The sequence below is a fragment of the Haemaphysalis longicornis genome, unplaced genomic scaffold (genome assembly GCF_048455015.1).
Source record: "Haemaphysalis longicornis isolate Haplotype H1 unplaced genomic scaffold, Haemaphysalis longicornis Haplotype H1 scaffold_12, whole genome shotgun sequence".
NCBI lineage: Eukaryota > Metazoa > Arthropoda > Arachnida > Ixodida > Ixodidae > Haemaphysalis > Haemaphysalis longicornis.
Window position 1 is genome coordinate 97,711,304 of NW_027526225.1, and position 16,374 is coordinate 97,727,677.

At 46.8% G+C, this 16,374-nt stretch overlaps 1 protein-coding gene across 1 annotated transcript in view; it reads left to right on the top strand.

Annotated features, from left to right (window-relative positions):
- Positions 1 to 16,374, top strand: part of LOC144163045 (gamma-aminobutyric acid type B receptor subunit 2-like) — a 376,861-nt gene that overhangs the window by 282,360 nt on the left and 78,127 nt on the right. Inside the window, exons 5-6 of the mRNA XM_077693831.1 lie at positions 471 to 536; positions 1,531 to 1,722. Of these exons, the coding sequence (XP_077549957.1) occupies positions 471 to 536; positions 1,531 to 1,722 (258 nt within the window). The remainder of the gene's footprint in view (positions 1 to 470; positions 537 to 1,530; positions 1,723 to 16,374) is intronic.

The following is a 16,374-nucleotide window of genomic DNA, read 5'->3' on the forward strand; positions in this document are numbered from 1 at the left end:
AATAACACCCGCCGCGGTGACTCAGAGGTTAAGGCGGCACCGCGCTGTTGAGGGGGTTCGATTCCTGGCCGTGGCGGCCGCTTTTCTGATGGAGGCGAAAAGCAAAAACGCCCGTGTGTTCGAGATTTCGACGCACGTTGAAAATCCCCGGTCGGGCAAAATTATTTCGGGGCCCTCCGCTACGGCGCGCCTCATCGCCTGCGTTGCGTCGGCGCGTTAAACCCTACAGATCAATCAATCATCAATTATAATAACAAATTTTGTTATGAGCGGCATTTTAACGTTGGCGGTGGCAACTTGATGAAATATAGCTTGATTATACGCGCATAAAAATTTGCATAAACCGTTGATTTTTACAAACTGGTTATGTTATGACCAGTATTTACTGTATTAGAGAAGATTATTATACCAGAATGAATTATGGGAAAGGGTTATCACAGGGTTACGTGTCTTTGATGCTAATGTTGCAGGAGAAAGACGTGCGCATCATCCTGGGAAACTTCGACGAGTACTGGGCCCGCAAGGTCTTCTGCCAGGTAAGCCAGCGACTGCCGGGCTGACGGACTCGCTTTGACGCTTTGCCAATCTCCTGTGGCGCCATTTTGGAAATTATCTGTACGAAACAACGCGCGCGAACTGAAAAAAGAAAGCTGCTAATGTGGCAAAAAAAAACATCATTTCTTATCTGCACATTTTACGACAAAACGTGGGAAACACAAATGTTGGACAGACGACAAAAAATAACGATTTTCACGGGGACTTCATACTTTTCCCTCTCTGTAACTTTTGAGTTTTGCACGGTGCGCCATGGACTGCCATGGTGCCTAAGGGTTCTCTGTGTTTACTGCGTTTTTCATTGTGCACTTAGCAAAAAAGTCTACTGCTATGTTAAAAATTAAATTATGTTGAAAGGTTTCTTGAAGATGAATTCCAAAAGTAGCAGCGCTTTACACCACGAAAACGTTGTATGAGCGCACGTTTATTTTGCCTCCCCTTGTGTTCAACTTTATTTGACTGTTATATTATGATAAAAAATATGTGCCACCTGCACCACAACAGTGCCACCGGATGTTTTTGAAGTTGAAAGTAAATTAACAGCTCTGTAGAGAAGCGGTTTAGAAGGTACAAATATAAAGTTTTGGGGGTGGAGGGCACGGGGTTCTCGTTTTTTTTTTCAATTATTCCCGAATATTGTTTTACATTTATTCAATCAATCAGTAAGTCAGTCAATTCATTTCATTTCGTGTGAAAATAGTGGTGGTGTCCACCGAATATTAGCCCTACACAAACACAGATTCGCAGTTGCTGTTAGCGCAGCTTATTGGGTTGCTAGTATCTTGGCATGTGATAAGTATGATTGTATTGCAAGTACGTGTTTACGCAAGTGCATGTATGCATATTTATGATCATGTTCCGGGAGTTATGTATGCTTAGTCGAATCATTGTTATGCGGAAGCCCAGCCGCCTCAAAGTTTCCTCTACCCGTCCGTATAACGCACACGTTTCATTGCGTTTCATCTCGATCCGCAGGCCTTCAAAATGGGCATGTACGGCCGCAAGTACCAGTGGATCATTGTGGCCATGTACGCGGAGCGGTGGTGGGAGACGCCGCAGCCGGACGTGTCGTGCGAGCCAGCCCAGATCGTGGAGGCCGTCGAGGGCTACATCGGCACCGACCTTCTCCCGCTCAGCACTAGCGAGAACATCACCGTCTCGGGGCTGGTGAGTGTCGAACCTACCCCGGTTGGTCTCCCGGAGTCTTTTACAGTGACAGGGGTCCATACTTGGCCCAACTCTTTTTAACTTTACAGAAGAAAGGTCGGTGTTGTTAACAGCGGAGCAGTGGTAGGTCGAGCCTTTTCGTCCGTCTGCTGAAGGTCCGGCGTCACGCACGAGTACAATGAGGTTCCCCGATCCACCGGCAGAGGGCGAAGTGGTCTCTTGAGGGCGGGTTCCTCTTCTTCCCGCTAGGGAAGGGAGCCTCCCGCCGCGCGCATTTAGCTGCCGATTCCTTTCTGCAAACCGCAGAATTTGCGCGGAGACGGCGCTGCCGCTCTTGGCCGAGCGCCCGTTGACGTTCGAGCTGCACAAGATAACCACAGCTCCTCTGTTCCAGGAGATTTCACACTGGGTGAAACGGGGTAAATTCTTTAGGTGAGAGTACTGTCTCGGCAGTGGCAAAACCAACGTTCGATTATGTAGTGGGAAATTTATTAGAACCTTCGCACTAATCGAAGGACAGCGAGAGCTGTCTTTTTGGTTATCAGGTCGCCAGTACCCCATTAGGCTACACTTTAAAGTCCTCCAACTCACTTCAGTCCATGTAAATACACGCCCCTATACGGTGGTAAAGAGGCATATGTCAACGCCTGACGGAAACACAAATATGCTTGTGGAGTGCAACGATGACCAGCCGTGTTAAAAGCGGAGTGGTAATGTCACCTAGGCCGTTGAGGCAGGCGACATGCTGACGCAGCGTCTGAAGACGTTGATCTGAAGGGGGGGGGGGGGGGGTGGAAGAGGTGGCATTACGGGGGAGTGCCAAATTGTCGAACTCGTCCCGACCATCGGATGACTTGGCTATGATTTTGAGGCTGCCCCGCTCTTCCTTGCCAGGCAGGTGGCAATGACTAACGACACATTCCGTGCTGCGCACCGATGGCAATTGAATACACCATTACAGGAAACTATTTACAGCCGGCGACACCCAAAAAAAACGCGTTCGTCAAGGTTTCTTCTACTTCGAGACGACATGACGCAACGCAGGCGATGATGTGCGCCGTAGTGGAGAGCTCCGGATTAATTTTGATCACCTGGGGATCTTTAACATGCGCTGAAACCTCGTACACACGGCACAGTAAAATATGCTGTTGGGATAGTTGGTGCACATCGCTTCAAGAAAAAGAGCGTTAAAAACACAACACAAACCATATCTGCCTAAATTCAGAGAATTCTCTACTAATGCGTAGCATTCTTATCCCGCTTGTCTTGAGTGCGAGTTTTTCACAGCCAATTTTTAGGGGCGAAGCTCCTAAAGCCATGGGTCTGTCCATCCCTTGTGTCTCGTGGTACATGACCGCCGCATGCTTTCGGAGATGTCGCAAAGTGGGCCGCGTTGCACGCGCAAGAACCGGCTGCAACCGGCAGCGCAAACTCGGCACCGGGAGCGCGAGCTTGTCTGTGTTCGCCAACGGAGGCGCGAGCGCACGTGCACTGCGAGGGGGAGATCACGCAAGAGATCACGTCACGAACGCAGGCAGTCGTTCTCGGAGATCGAACGAGACGCAAGGACCTTTGCTCGTTTCCTCTCGTCTTGTTCGGGCACAAGTTCGCCCTAAATAAAAGTTCTTTCTTTACCATTGTGTCCCATCCTACGTGACAAATTGTGGTGGAGGTGCGGGGTAGTCCTCGATGGCGCGGGGTCTTTCACCAGGTCTGGGCCTGGGAGCATTGACTCCGAAAATAAAAGTTGATTTGTACAATGTACGCACACAGTCTTACGTCTTTCTTAATGATGTAATGGGCGAACTTTCACGGGAGAGTTACGGTTACCGATGATCTCCCCCTCTCGAGCTTTGCCCCACTTATCATCATTCATTCCGCGGATATGGCGTGATTTTTTGGTTTTTCTTAATCCTGTCCGACCCATTATCTCCATTTACCCTTTTGTTCCGATAACAGGTGTTACATGCGCGAAATCGGCATTATTAAGGCAATTCAGAGCGTTACACGTTTGCCATTGCCCGTTTAATTTTATATTTTTCTTTGTGTTTCTTTTTTCAGAAATTCGTTCAACCAATTATCCCCACTTACGCTATTATAACGATTACAGGTGGGACTTCTGCGAAATATGGGTTATTGTGGAAATGCGGGGCGTTACACGGTTCGCCATTTTCCGTATTGTTTCTGTATTTTTCTTATTGTTTGTAGTTTCGCACAATTTTGCTAAACCAGTTATCTCTATTTATGATGTTATAACAATTACAGGTAGAAATTTTGCGAAATCTGCATTATTGTGGAAATGCAAGACGTTACACGGTCCTGGCTCTGCATATAATGTTACGCATTAAAACGAAGAACGACGACACGGATGCGCTGTCGTCGTTATTTCTTTTTGCGCAGTGTTTTTTTAGCATTCCTTTTTCTTTCAACGACAGAACTACTATTTTTTAACATAGTTAACGAGTAGGTTGGAGCTGTAGCGAACACAACATATGTAGAAAGCTCTCAATCCTTAACTTCAGTACATGTTAAGATCATCCTAACAGCTGCGCTCATCTCACTTCCCTTTTCTGCTATGTGACACCAAAAACGGCGGTGTTCTTAGGACATTTTTCTCATCCTTTCCTTGGGCAGGAGAAGCTGACAAATAATTAATGTGAAGTACCTGGGTTCCTTCCGGAGTCACTCAATCAAGGTTTTCCGCCGACAGAGCCGGAATTCCGTCGCGCCGGCGCAACGCCGGATTTTCCTAGGCGAACCCACTGAACTGACCTTTCACGCTCCGCAAAGGCGCTTCTGCTTACACGGGCGGTTCAGTGGTTAAGTTGGGTAGTTTTCTGGCTGCGGAGATCCGACCTCACGCGTGCTTACATTTATTTTTAAAGCGCAGAGCACTTCAGGGGCTCGCCTTGTCGTCGTAGCTCGCTCGCTGGACCCCAGTAAACCCACACGACGTTCCGCCGTAGCGGCGTCCCACAGAGGCTTCGAAAGCCAAGCGATTTATATAAGTCATAACCGCTCGAAACTTGTGAACCACTGCCGCTTGTCATACATCTCCCCGGTTGTTTAGCGCAAATAAAACTGCAGGCACATTTGAGGCCAAATATACGTAATTAACCGGCAGCGCCCGCGTTCATTTAGTTAGGACCGCTCGTTGGGTTGGTTTTAAAGACGAGAGTCTTTCTTGGGCTTCTTAAACCCAGAAATTTTGGTGTGTCTGTATGTCTGTCTGTCCGTCTGTCTGTCTGTAACTCGATTCAGCCACCCGGCCAAAGTAAAATGCGCACTGCGCAATAGTCTTATATACTCACAGCCAACAGTAAACGTCTAAGCCCGGTTTATATGTTCATACTTGTCAACTTTGTTGAACAAGAACAAGGCATTACGCAAATATAAGACAGGAAATTAGTACGCAAGGGATATTTGCAGTGTTCCTTTATTTAAAAAATCATGGATGCTTGGTTTTTCGATAACAAATGATATTCTACATCTACTGCAGAAAACCGCCGCGTCCTGGCGGCATATGGAAAATCACGCGGCAACAGCAACGAAAGGTTCCCCTAGCTAGGTTCCACGTTCTGCTTGAAACGCACGTGGAGCACGGCCACGCGGTTCTATAAACCTTGTAGTCGGCCGCCTCCATTCACGCGCGTCTCCGCCGTACTGCAGCGCTGGCATCGAGGAACCCGGCCTGTAGTAGTGGAACGCGGTAAATTCAAGTCGCCTTGCGCAAACCTTTAGTGTGTTTACCTTGGGATGAGCGCAACGGTACAGGAACAGCATGAGAGGTGAGCGGGAAAGCAAATGGGGCATTTCCTTGGCAAATATCTACAACGACTATCGTCTTTTGACGACATTTGCAACGAAAGGAGCAGATACGCGGCCAATTTTTTATGATTGAAGGCGAAAGAAGAAAATGTCGCGTTCGAAATGCCGTATAAAGGCTTCAGCGGCGCAAGAAAAAAAAATCGCGCGTTCGAAATGACGCAGAAAGCTCCTGCCGTGCAAGACAAAAAAATGGCGCGTTCGAAATGACTCAGAAAGGCTCCTGCCGCGCAAGAAAAAAAAAATGGCGCGTTCGAAATGACGCAAAACAGCTCCAGAATACGAAATTGAAGCAAGCACTAAAAGAACAGAAATCCCGTTGGCGCAGTTTCAGGCATCGGGCGCGCGAGCACTGCGAAGACGGGAAATTTGAATCGCGTGGGGTGGTAGCAGTGAGTGGATAATGGCGCTACAGCTGATTATGGCGAATCACTGTTCTGCACTTCCGCCAGCTTTCACTTTGAGTGGAACGGCTTTTTTTTTTTTTTTTTTTTCATTGTTCTGAAATTACTTTTTCAGTAGATGTTGCTCCGTGAAGGTCAGATTTTGCGGCTTTATCGAAGTGTGTGGAGATCTAAAAGCTCTCAAGTACTTACGCATATCAAGAGCTAACAAGAAGCAAGATTCGCATTTTTTTCGTGGTTTGGTGCTGCAGACTCAAATTATGTGTACTGCTAACCCATACTCCCTTGCGAACTGCCAGTGATGTGCACACTTACCTGCCGCGGTGGCTGAGTGGCTAAGGCGTTGCACTGCTGAGCACGAGGACGCGGGTTCGATTCCCAGCCGCGGCGGCCGCTTTTCTGATGTTGGCGAAAAGCGAAAACGCCCATGTGTACGAGATTTCGGCGCATGTTAAAGATCAACAGGTGGGCAAAATTAACCCGGAGCCCTTCACTACGGCGTGCATCATCGCCTGCGTTGCGTCGGCGCGTTAAACCCTGCCATCAATCAATCGATGTGCACTCTTTTCCACACGCGATATATTTATCGGTTGTAGACGTCAAGCGCTAAAGCATTGTGCTGCTCAGCCCAAGGACGCGGGTTCGATCCCAGCTACAGCGGCTACCTTCAAGAAACGGGCGAAAAGCGGCAACGCCCGGGCGTCGACATTTCGGCGCACGTCAAAGAACCCCAGGGCAGTGATATTCCGTACGGGGAATTTTCTTTTTTTCGGGAAATTTTCGGTTATAATTTCTGCCAGAAGGAACACGGGAATCTTTAATAGATGCATGGAATTTTATCAGTCTTGGAGAAAAAAGGAAGAACATTAGTAAACCGGACCTCGCATCATTTATATGTTTACTTTGAGAACGTTTCCTTCACGTTTCGGTGGATTTATGTTCAAATGTCGCAATCGTGTTCGCGCAAGCAACAAGCATCCAAGAAACCACTTCCAATTCAGTTAATAAAACATGGGAGCACTGCGTAAAGAATATCTCCATGCGAAAGAGCCGGTAAAGCGTGAAGCGGCGGCGGCTGAAAGGCTGAAGCCTGTTCACATGTATTTATGTGAAGGCGCCGGCAGTCCCGGCGCTGAGGTTTTTTTTTTTTTTTTTCATACTGTCCATATAAAAATAAAACAATATCTTGCTTTTTTTTTCATACCTGCCGTTCTAACTTGGAGCTTTAGCATTCAAAGTAAGCATGCTGTTTGATAGAAAACCTGAAATGCGTAGTCAAATGCTGCTAAGTGGCAGATCTAGTGGAATTTCATTCACGCTGAAACTCTGATTCTCTGAAAAGCATCCGCATCCGCAAGGCTACGTAAAGTAAACATAGGTGGCGCTGGCTAACGCCAAAAACAGACCAGAAATCCACGTAAACATCTATCACCTGCAAAAAAAAAATGCAGGGAAATTTTAGGAGACTTCTTAAGTAATCTGCGGTGAAATATTGCTAAAAATAGGAAATTTCTGAAGCTATAAATGGGAATATTTCTACCCAGTACGAAACTACACTGCCCCAGGGGTTCTAAATTAATCCGGAGCCCTCCACTGCGGCGAGCCTCACAACTCAAATGTAGCTTCGGCGTGTTACACCCCCGAAATTTGAATTTGTGGGAACTAGCCACAACGAGACAATCCAGTCGGTCTAAAACTGAGAGTAAACGTCGAAAACAGTGCGCTACGTTTGGCCTCGTGGGTGTTCACTTGATCGTGGCGAGATTTCGCGCTGGCGAACAGTGTAAATCTACCCACATAAAGCCTACAGACAAAAACGGGAGGAACAGGCAGGGATTCGTAGCTGACGTCATTCGATCGGGTTAGGAATTGTAATGCCTGAGTGTGTTTATCGATGTGAAATAATTCCTACCACGTTGTATACTGCTTTGGCCTTGTCATTGGAGCTAAATATACGCGAACAAATTCGAACCTCTTCGTCGTGGCAACGTTTACACCTATGATTTGCATGTCCCGCAATAATTGTTATGGTAAACCAACTACTGTGCGTCCCTTTTTTCTGGCTAACTAAAGAAAATTTAGCGACCACAGACAAATTTTATCCCAAAAACACTTTCCTAAAGGAGCATACACAAAGACAAAGTAAACGTTCTTTTTTTTTCTGCGCCCCGATCCGTTTATGTTGGCTTCTCTATTTAGTATGAACAACACTGCCTCATGCAATCCAGCTAAAAACCCCTTGTTTTTTATATTTGCGTCTTTTACGCCCTAGTACACTACCCTAGTTTTTAAGTGGATTTAATTTAAAAAAAATCAAAAACCGGTCAGTCGCTCTTGGTTCTAACGGGGGCGAAAAACGAAAACACTCGTGTGTCGAAATTTTAAACACGGTAAAGATCCCCCAAAATTTAAATTAACTAGTGTCCTTCCACTACCACGCGCCTCATTATCCACACGTTGCTTCGGAACTTTAATCATATAAACAATAATGTCGCAATTGGAAGGAAGAAGTATGATCTCCAGGCTTCGGCTGTGGTGTCTCTGTTCGCATCCGTAAAACAAAAATGTATCAAGCAATGCTGAGGCGATGAGGCGTGCCGTAGTGGAGGGCTCCGGATTAATTTTGACCACCTGAGGATCTTTACGTACGCCGCCAAAATCTCGTACTCACGGGCGTTTTTGCTTTTCGCCTCCATCAGAAAAGCGGCCGCGCCGCGGCCGGGAATCGAACCCGCGTCCTCGTGCTCAGCAGCGCAGCAACGCCTTAGCCACTGAGCCACCGCGGTGGGTTCAGCACGGAATCGACTGAGAGAATCGCGACGCCATATTCCGCGCCCCCCATCACTCCCGTCAGGCTGTTTTGGATCCTTCTATTCCTTCGCCAGAGCATCGTGGCAGACTCCATCCGTGACGCAGGAAACCGGCCTTGCAGGGAACACATTCAATTGACCGAGCTTTTCTTTTCGGCGGTGGTCACTTCTGTTTGTTTATTCGCTTTTCCACTTTCCGCGTCCGCACCACCATTTCCGGCTCGCGTTCTTACCGACGTCTGCGCACGGGTGTTCGTGACCGGCATGCCGTTCCCCGTCCATCTAATCAGAGCGTTGCAGAGCAAACTAAAAACCTGCTGCATTCGCGAACCCCTATTGCGCGCGCGAGCTCTTTTTTTTCTCGTGTTCCGGCGTAAGACCTGCTTTCTTATCTTCGGGGTTCACGGCGCCCGAGAACAGTTTGAGAAGTGTCAGCACTACCCGCAGCGAACGAGATTTCAGGAAACTTTAAATGAACTGGGTCGCGGTTGCACAGGAACGTCGTAAGAACAAACTTGTTGCGTGTTCGCAAAAAAACAAAGAGCGAAAGAAGCAACTTGTGAGGAACTTTTGTTCGCGATGCGGCGAGCGCCGCGCTAATGATTGAATGGATGCTTTTTTGGTGGAGAAGTGGCAGCTAGTTTTTTTTTATTTCCCTCTGGGACGAGACAAATTATGCCGGAGCTTCGTAACTATAATTAAGCAAAATAAGACAGTAACTTTCAGCAAACTGGTTCAGCTTAGGGTGGGTCTTTCGCTTTTCCAGATTTTGCGGAAGTTCTGCTTTCTAGGAAGTACAGTACGTTTATGTACCCATTTATGCTACACTTGGCGAATATTATTAACAAAAAGAACGAAAGTTGAAAATAATTCAGGCTAAAGTAAAGAATATTAATGGGGTTTGGCAAAGCTTGTAATGGGAGGAGTGAGCAACAGATGTGGAACACGATTAGGGGGGGGGGGGGGGGGGGGTAAAAAAGAGAGCGAGAAAGTACACTTTATTTTTTAGCCTAGATAGCATGAGCAACCTCAGCCCAGGTGGACTTATCCCAAGTCACTCAGCTTCAGCTTTTTATATTAGAGGTCGGCAGCAGCAGTGTACAATGAGAATGCACATTGATGTAGTTTGCTATCTTAGGGCACCTCAAGAGCACAGGGGGACCTTAAAGGATACAAAAATTAAAGCGAGATTTAAATGGTCCTTGTTAGAAAGGAAATTCGAAAGCATTCCATCCTTATCATCCCGCCGGAACATTTCTCTCCTAACTTTGTTCTATAAGCTTCATCACCATGTTTCTCTTCGCGATGAGCTAATCTCCCGGTCTCTGTACCTTTCTTCTAGCGTCGATCGTCGCCACAAAGTGGGTTTTCAGCCAAGCAACACAAAGGCGTTCTATCAGTCTTTTTTTGCTGCTTACATCTCGGGAATGAAACCACCTTCCCGAATAAATTGTTACAATTGCCGATAACCATTTGTTTCGCGCAAGCGTAGCGAAGATTGTATAATTAGGAGCAGCGTCATGTATTTTTCTTATTAACAATTACACTGTATTTGTATTCTGTATTATTTTGACTTGTAACCACTCCCCTCTGTAATGCCTCTGGCCCTGAGGGTAAGAGGACTAAATAAATAAATAAATTAGTGCCCAATCACTGTAACCGCACTTTTCCCTTCGAGTCTTTTTCCCCCTTTCTTCGTTACTCGTCTTTGTTAGGCCTACATTAAACCTAATAATATCTGTGTAATCATAACGCTGAGCCTTACGACGTGGCGAGCAGCGTCAAACTCATTCTACGTCAAGTTGCGGGCACCGGTCGGCCAAGTGACAGCCCTAAGCGTAACGTTAGGCCTAACGCAACGCCGGCACATGCCCGCGTTCGCGTCGCCCAGCAAAGTGGACGTTAAGCGGAAACGTATTTTGCTGCTCCAGTAACTGGCATGCACGTTTCTAAGTTGATAGCTACCACGCATTCACTAGGTCCATTTTTAGTCAACTATAACCATGGGCTTGTACTTATGTTACAATTTATGAATCAGTGTAAGGATACCATACTGTTTTGTGAGGTCCTCCAGAGAACTCTTATAAGGACACTGAAAACAAAACCGAAGTAAGTCTAAATAGGTAGATTAGCGTCTCAGGAAAGCGAATATACCAGTCTCTGGGCCAGTACCGTTAAAATAATCGCGTAAATAATGAAAAAATTACGCTATCAGTCACCCAGCAGAGATGACGTAAACGGCGACTGAGTGGACGTGCCAATAGCACATGACGAATAGCAGAAAGAGAAGAGCGCACAAAAGCTCTCAAAGAAACAAGTAAAATCTTTTTTTGCATGTTTACTTTCATAAGTCATAAACATTTATAAATGTACAGGAATAATTCAAACCGTGACGACATTCGCAAGCTGCCAAGCCGTGGTGCCTGTGGCGGTTGCGATGGTTATTGCAGGTTGGGCATAGTCAAATGCCTGTTACCTCCAACTGTACGTTTTCCAAGACGGCGCTGCGTAGGCCCATCGCTCGAGCCGCAAATTTGGATGTCTGTTTCAAGCGTCCCGATGACAGTGCACACGCACGCTTGCATAGTAATAGCATGCAAATGCTGACGTACTCGTGCTCGTACACCTAGGCTTATTTTCACAATAATAATTGGTCGCAGTTACAAGGGGAACTAAGAGTAGGCGCCACTATCAAGCCGAGTGCATCGAAGCTACTAAAACCCGACTATCCACAACTAGACTGTAAAGCGTACCAGCGCCCCTGACGTTGCTCTGGCTGCGGTTGCGGTCTCCGCTAGACGTTTTGTGGTCAAAGTAAAAGGCCGTGCTACACATTCACATTGTCTAACCGCCATGTCACGTCCCGTGCGGCACGAAGATTGACGCACATAGAGTGGCAGGCAACGGAATTCAGTGTGGGGCGGGCAAGTTGTTTTGTCGCATGAGCCGGGAGCACGACGAGTGGCTCCTGCGGCCACGAGGATTCGCTAGGTAGGTTTTAGAATCCCTGCTATACCACACCGCTGTCTCACTCGCTCCCGGCCTGTGTTGACGTCCCGCAAAAGGTCATAAAATGGCGCAAGGAACGAAATGCGTTTTTCAATTGGTAATTTCTCTGAAATCAGCGTATCTTTCGCAGCCGCATAAACGCTGAGAGGGCTTCAGGGCAGTTGAACTTTCTCCTAAGCCTAGCTTGCAAGTTGCCTCCAGTGTCTCTTTAAGAGAAGGACTTTTAATTGACACCACATGTATAGGGCAAGGTATCTTGTACAGTACAACCGGAGACGGTGATGTGCCACATGATCTTTTTTTTTTCTCATCGCTTTGCATTGTTTATGGAAAACTTCAATGCTGGATAGACACGCTGAACCTAGGGTTTCTTCAAGATCCCGCTTTTGACAAATGATAAATAATGCTGAAGATGTCTACCACAAGAATGACTCCCGCCCTGACTGCTATGTCTTGCTCATTAGATGTTCACAGTGGCCCCCGTTGTAAGCCAAATGTACGTAATTCCTCATTATGTTTAGTTTTCTCCTTTCGATTGTATTAAACTCATCTGTATGTGTACACAGTTGTAAATATCACTTTCTACATTTACTTGTAGTGCAATAAATACCATGTGTAAAATAACAAAAAAAGTTGTGGTGATGTTCTGTATGCGGGTTCGTCTCACGTTCGATTGCCAACGTGACCAAAATTGTCCCAAATTTCTTTCAACTTAGCTGCTTTTCTTTTATTCTTCTTGCATAGCCGGCTATTTTCCGAATCATCCGTCGGCTACGCCAGTGCTTTATCCAAATGAGTTAACTAACTCAACTAACGTTTTCGCATTGACATGAAGTCGCCATTCCTACGCCGTGCTATCAACGTCTTATTAGACCTGAATTACCATTACCGCCTTGGCAGCTTTATACGCGGTCAATAGCAACAACGGTGCCTGGAATCGGCAAAAAAGTCAGCGATGCCTCCACCGGCCTTGACCTACTACGCACCACAGCATATATCTCGCTGCTATGGCCGGTAAACCCACGTATATGCTGATGGGTCCGTGACTTCGGAATCTTCCGCCGTAGGTGTATGGGCGCCATCTTCGGGGGCCTCTGTGAGCCAGAAGCTCAGCCACAAGACACCGGCTACAAAAATTGAGCTGGCAGCAGGCAGAGCTGCAATGCAGCTGCAATGCAAGGACTGCCCTCCCAAACCCTGGGTTGTTTTTCTGGACTCCCGCTCTGCGCTACAAGCGCTTCTAAAACGAGGGAGTCATCAAGACCAGCTTATTCAAGAAATAAACACAATACACACAGAGGCACGGTGAAAAGGACACACTATTCCGTTGCAGTGGTATCATGGTCAATGTATTTTCTAATCGCCTCGCGTGCTACGGACATTCCACGAGATCAACAGCCCAACTTCCTTAATCCAGGGAGGGCGTCAGCGGATTAGTTACCACTCTCGGATGGCGCATGCAACTGCAGCACTGGCGTAATCCTGACGTGTAACTGACCCCCACACACTCACACACACCTTTATGCTGCCGACCGGCAGTGTACGTTTCGTATACAACACGGTTTATCCAGACCAACTGAGCGTGCTATACATCGCCTGCGCCTCAAAGTAGCCTATACCAAAAGCTTTCTTAACACAATTGGTCTGGTGAAATGACCTCTGTGTGCCCTTTTGCGGTGTACGAGAGGACACTGAACCCATCATCTATGTTTGTTCACGTGTAAACTAGGCGTGAATGACAGCGCGAAGTTTACAACGGATGAGAAATCTCAGCATGAAGGACTTTTCAGGCCCCTGGAACATCAAGGACAGTGCGGTGCGGGGTTTTAAAGCTCTTGTGCGTTTCCTTAGAAACTCTGGACTCGACTCCAGCTTGTGACTGCCTCTTTCGCTATTTTTTTCTACATGTGTGTGCGTGTGTTCATCTGATGGTTTTCCTTTTTCTCTTTTTTTTAACTATTACTATTTATTTTGGAATTGAGCCCTAATTAAACGCTCACCAACTATCCGAGGTAGCAAGCCCAGCATTATTCAGGGCTGACCCCTTGTGCGTCCTTAAAGAATTGTCGATCTGTCTCTATGCTATACACCACTCTTGCGTAATCACACAGTCGCCGTAACACATGCAGCGCTTGGTTGCTTTCTTTCTCTGCTGGGATAAAACTCTAGTCCTCCCAAGTTTCCTTCAGCTAATTAGGTCAGGAGTATGCTAAATCAGAAACTAGAAAAAATCGTGTCTCGCTTATTTCTTGCCCATGTTTCCTCTATGTTGTGTAATTACACCCGTAAAAAAGTGATTTCCTAATTTTAAATCAGAGTGCATTTGTGATTTTTTTTGCAACACCGTTTTCATCGTTCTTTTAACCGCTTCATAGCCATGTATTCAACGCGATCAATGTCAAGCACTTTTTTTTGCTTTCGTTTTCTTTTGTTGCGTCACAAAAATGACTTAGCAATTAACGTATAACGTGCTTTTGTCTAACCTTCACCTCACCCCCCCCCCCCCTTTCTCAGCAAAAATTCAAACCAGAGGAATTATCAGCCCCAATTTGAGGCGCGTGACGCAGCTACCCTGCGTCACTACTTTTACCATCCCGCCTCCGCAGGAGGAATGATCTTGTCATGCCGTTCCTTGTAAAGAACTGTTTTATTCACTTCCTCGGTGACCTAAAGGGGCCGTGAAGACAAAATACAAGTTTGTTTTCTTCGAAAGATTTCGTGTTTTGTAGTGCTCCCAGCGCTTGTCCGGAAGCAGACGATGCTTTCTTCACTGGCAAATTAATCAATTTAAGTTAAAATTTTGATTTTCCCACCAAATCGTGTGTTTTCGCGACGTCTTAAATGACATCATATGTGCTGGGGCGTGGACTCCGCCATCGGCTGCCGGCGGCGTGCTCTAGCAACGGCGCGCCGCCGGCAGCCGATCGCGGAGGCCACGGCTGGGAAGCCTTGTTTACTGCTAGTCAACCTAGAAGGCGCCACCATACCGTGGTGGGCCGTTTTCTGCCTTTGTTACCGACCGTATTTGTACCTGGCTTGTTTTCTTTAAAAGGTAGTAAATAATCGTTTTGTGAAACATGGTGTTCCCTCGACAAATATTGTCACGTAAGGCACCGTCGCTTACGCGAATCGGCCAGTGTCATCTGAGACAACCATAAAGCGCCGAAATGCTGTGCAGCTAAACAGCATAGTGCGCGCAGTACCAACAGCATTACGCATCGGTAGTTCTATGTTTACGTGTACTTTCCTAACTTGCACTGTTTAAACCACCATTGTTACTGATATAAAAAGAATGGGCCCTAAATGTATAAGCGCAAATAGCTCGTTCCGCAAGCTTATAAGCCCTGCTAATTTTCGTTTGCTTTTGCCGGTCGCAGCCAATCGCAGGGCTGGCACATATGACATCATAGGTTCTGTTTCGGGAAATGAGCTAGTGGGTCGCATAAACATTCAATTTTGTCCTAATTAGGTAGCTTATTTGAACGAAGTTTACGTTAAAAGTGGGGTCAGTATGATTCTAACGAGGCAGCCTTTCGAATGAACCAAACTTGCGTTTTGTCTACGTAGCCCCTTTAAGAAACCGGAACGGTATTTGGATCACATATTTACTGTTTATTCCGGGCGGATGTTTAACAAACAAAAGCTGCATGCCCGCCCGCCAAAGTGGGGTAGCATTATTCTGTGCGCAGGTGACTTGTCACTACTCGTAAAATCGTTTGCATAAGAAGCGGTATGGTCTGATGCCAAACAGAACCAAAATTATTTCCGTTTGCTAGAATTTCCGGGCGCATTCACCATCAAGTATCTACCTTCCCCGGTACAGACACCACTTACATCCCTGATATGGAAGCGATACTTCGTTTCCAGATGGGTACAAGATCAGCATTTTCTGTGAACGCCCAGCGCCATCTGCCACTTCTCGTGAAACTGAAACACTCCTATTCTTTTGATAAACTCCTCAAACAACCCGCTGATCGGTTTCAGGAACCTATAGGGGGTATGCATTGAAAATTTGAGCTGTCAATTTGTTCGCTTGGCAACACTAGAAACGTCCACAGACATGGCCGCTGCGCCACGGGCATGGCGCGGCTTGTGCCACTGCGCCCGCACGCCTAAGAAAAAAAAAAGCACCGGCGTGCGTCGTCTGCTCCGTTTCAACCCCATTCTCAACGGTGGTGTCAACAGAGATGTTTTTAATCGCACTCACAATGAACTCGAGGCGTTACTTCGCGTTCGCTGGGGTACAGTTTGGGACGTCCAACACGCATCATGTGCTTAGCACGGACAAGTGCCGCCATCCCGTGGAGCCCGACGTAACCAGTGACGGCGCACTCACACGGTTGACTGCATGCATGCCTCGCCAGTGAATACAAGCCATAGGTTCGGGCCCCCAGGGAATGTTTTCAGACCTGTGATTTTTTTTTTTTAGAATAAAATGTTCTCTTATCTCAATCCTACGCATTCCTTTAGTAAATAAGTGTGATTTGGTATAGTCAAAGTCAGTTTAGGGGAGGAGTGTTTAATTAACGTTCTACATCGCAAAGGAAGTTGCGGGCTTGTACTTAATTTGGAGCGGAACATCGTGAACCCCAAAAACAGGTTTT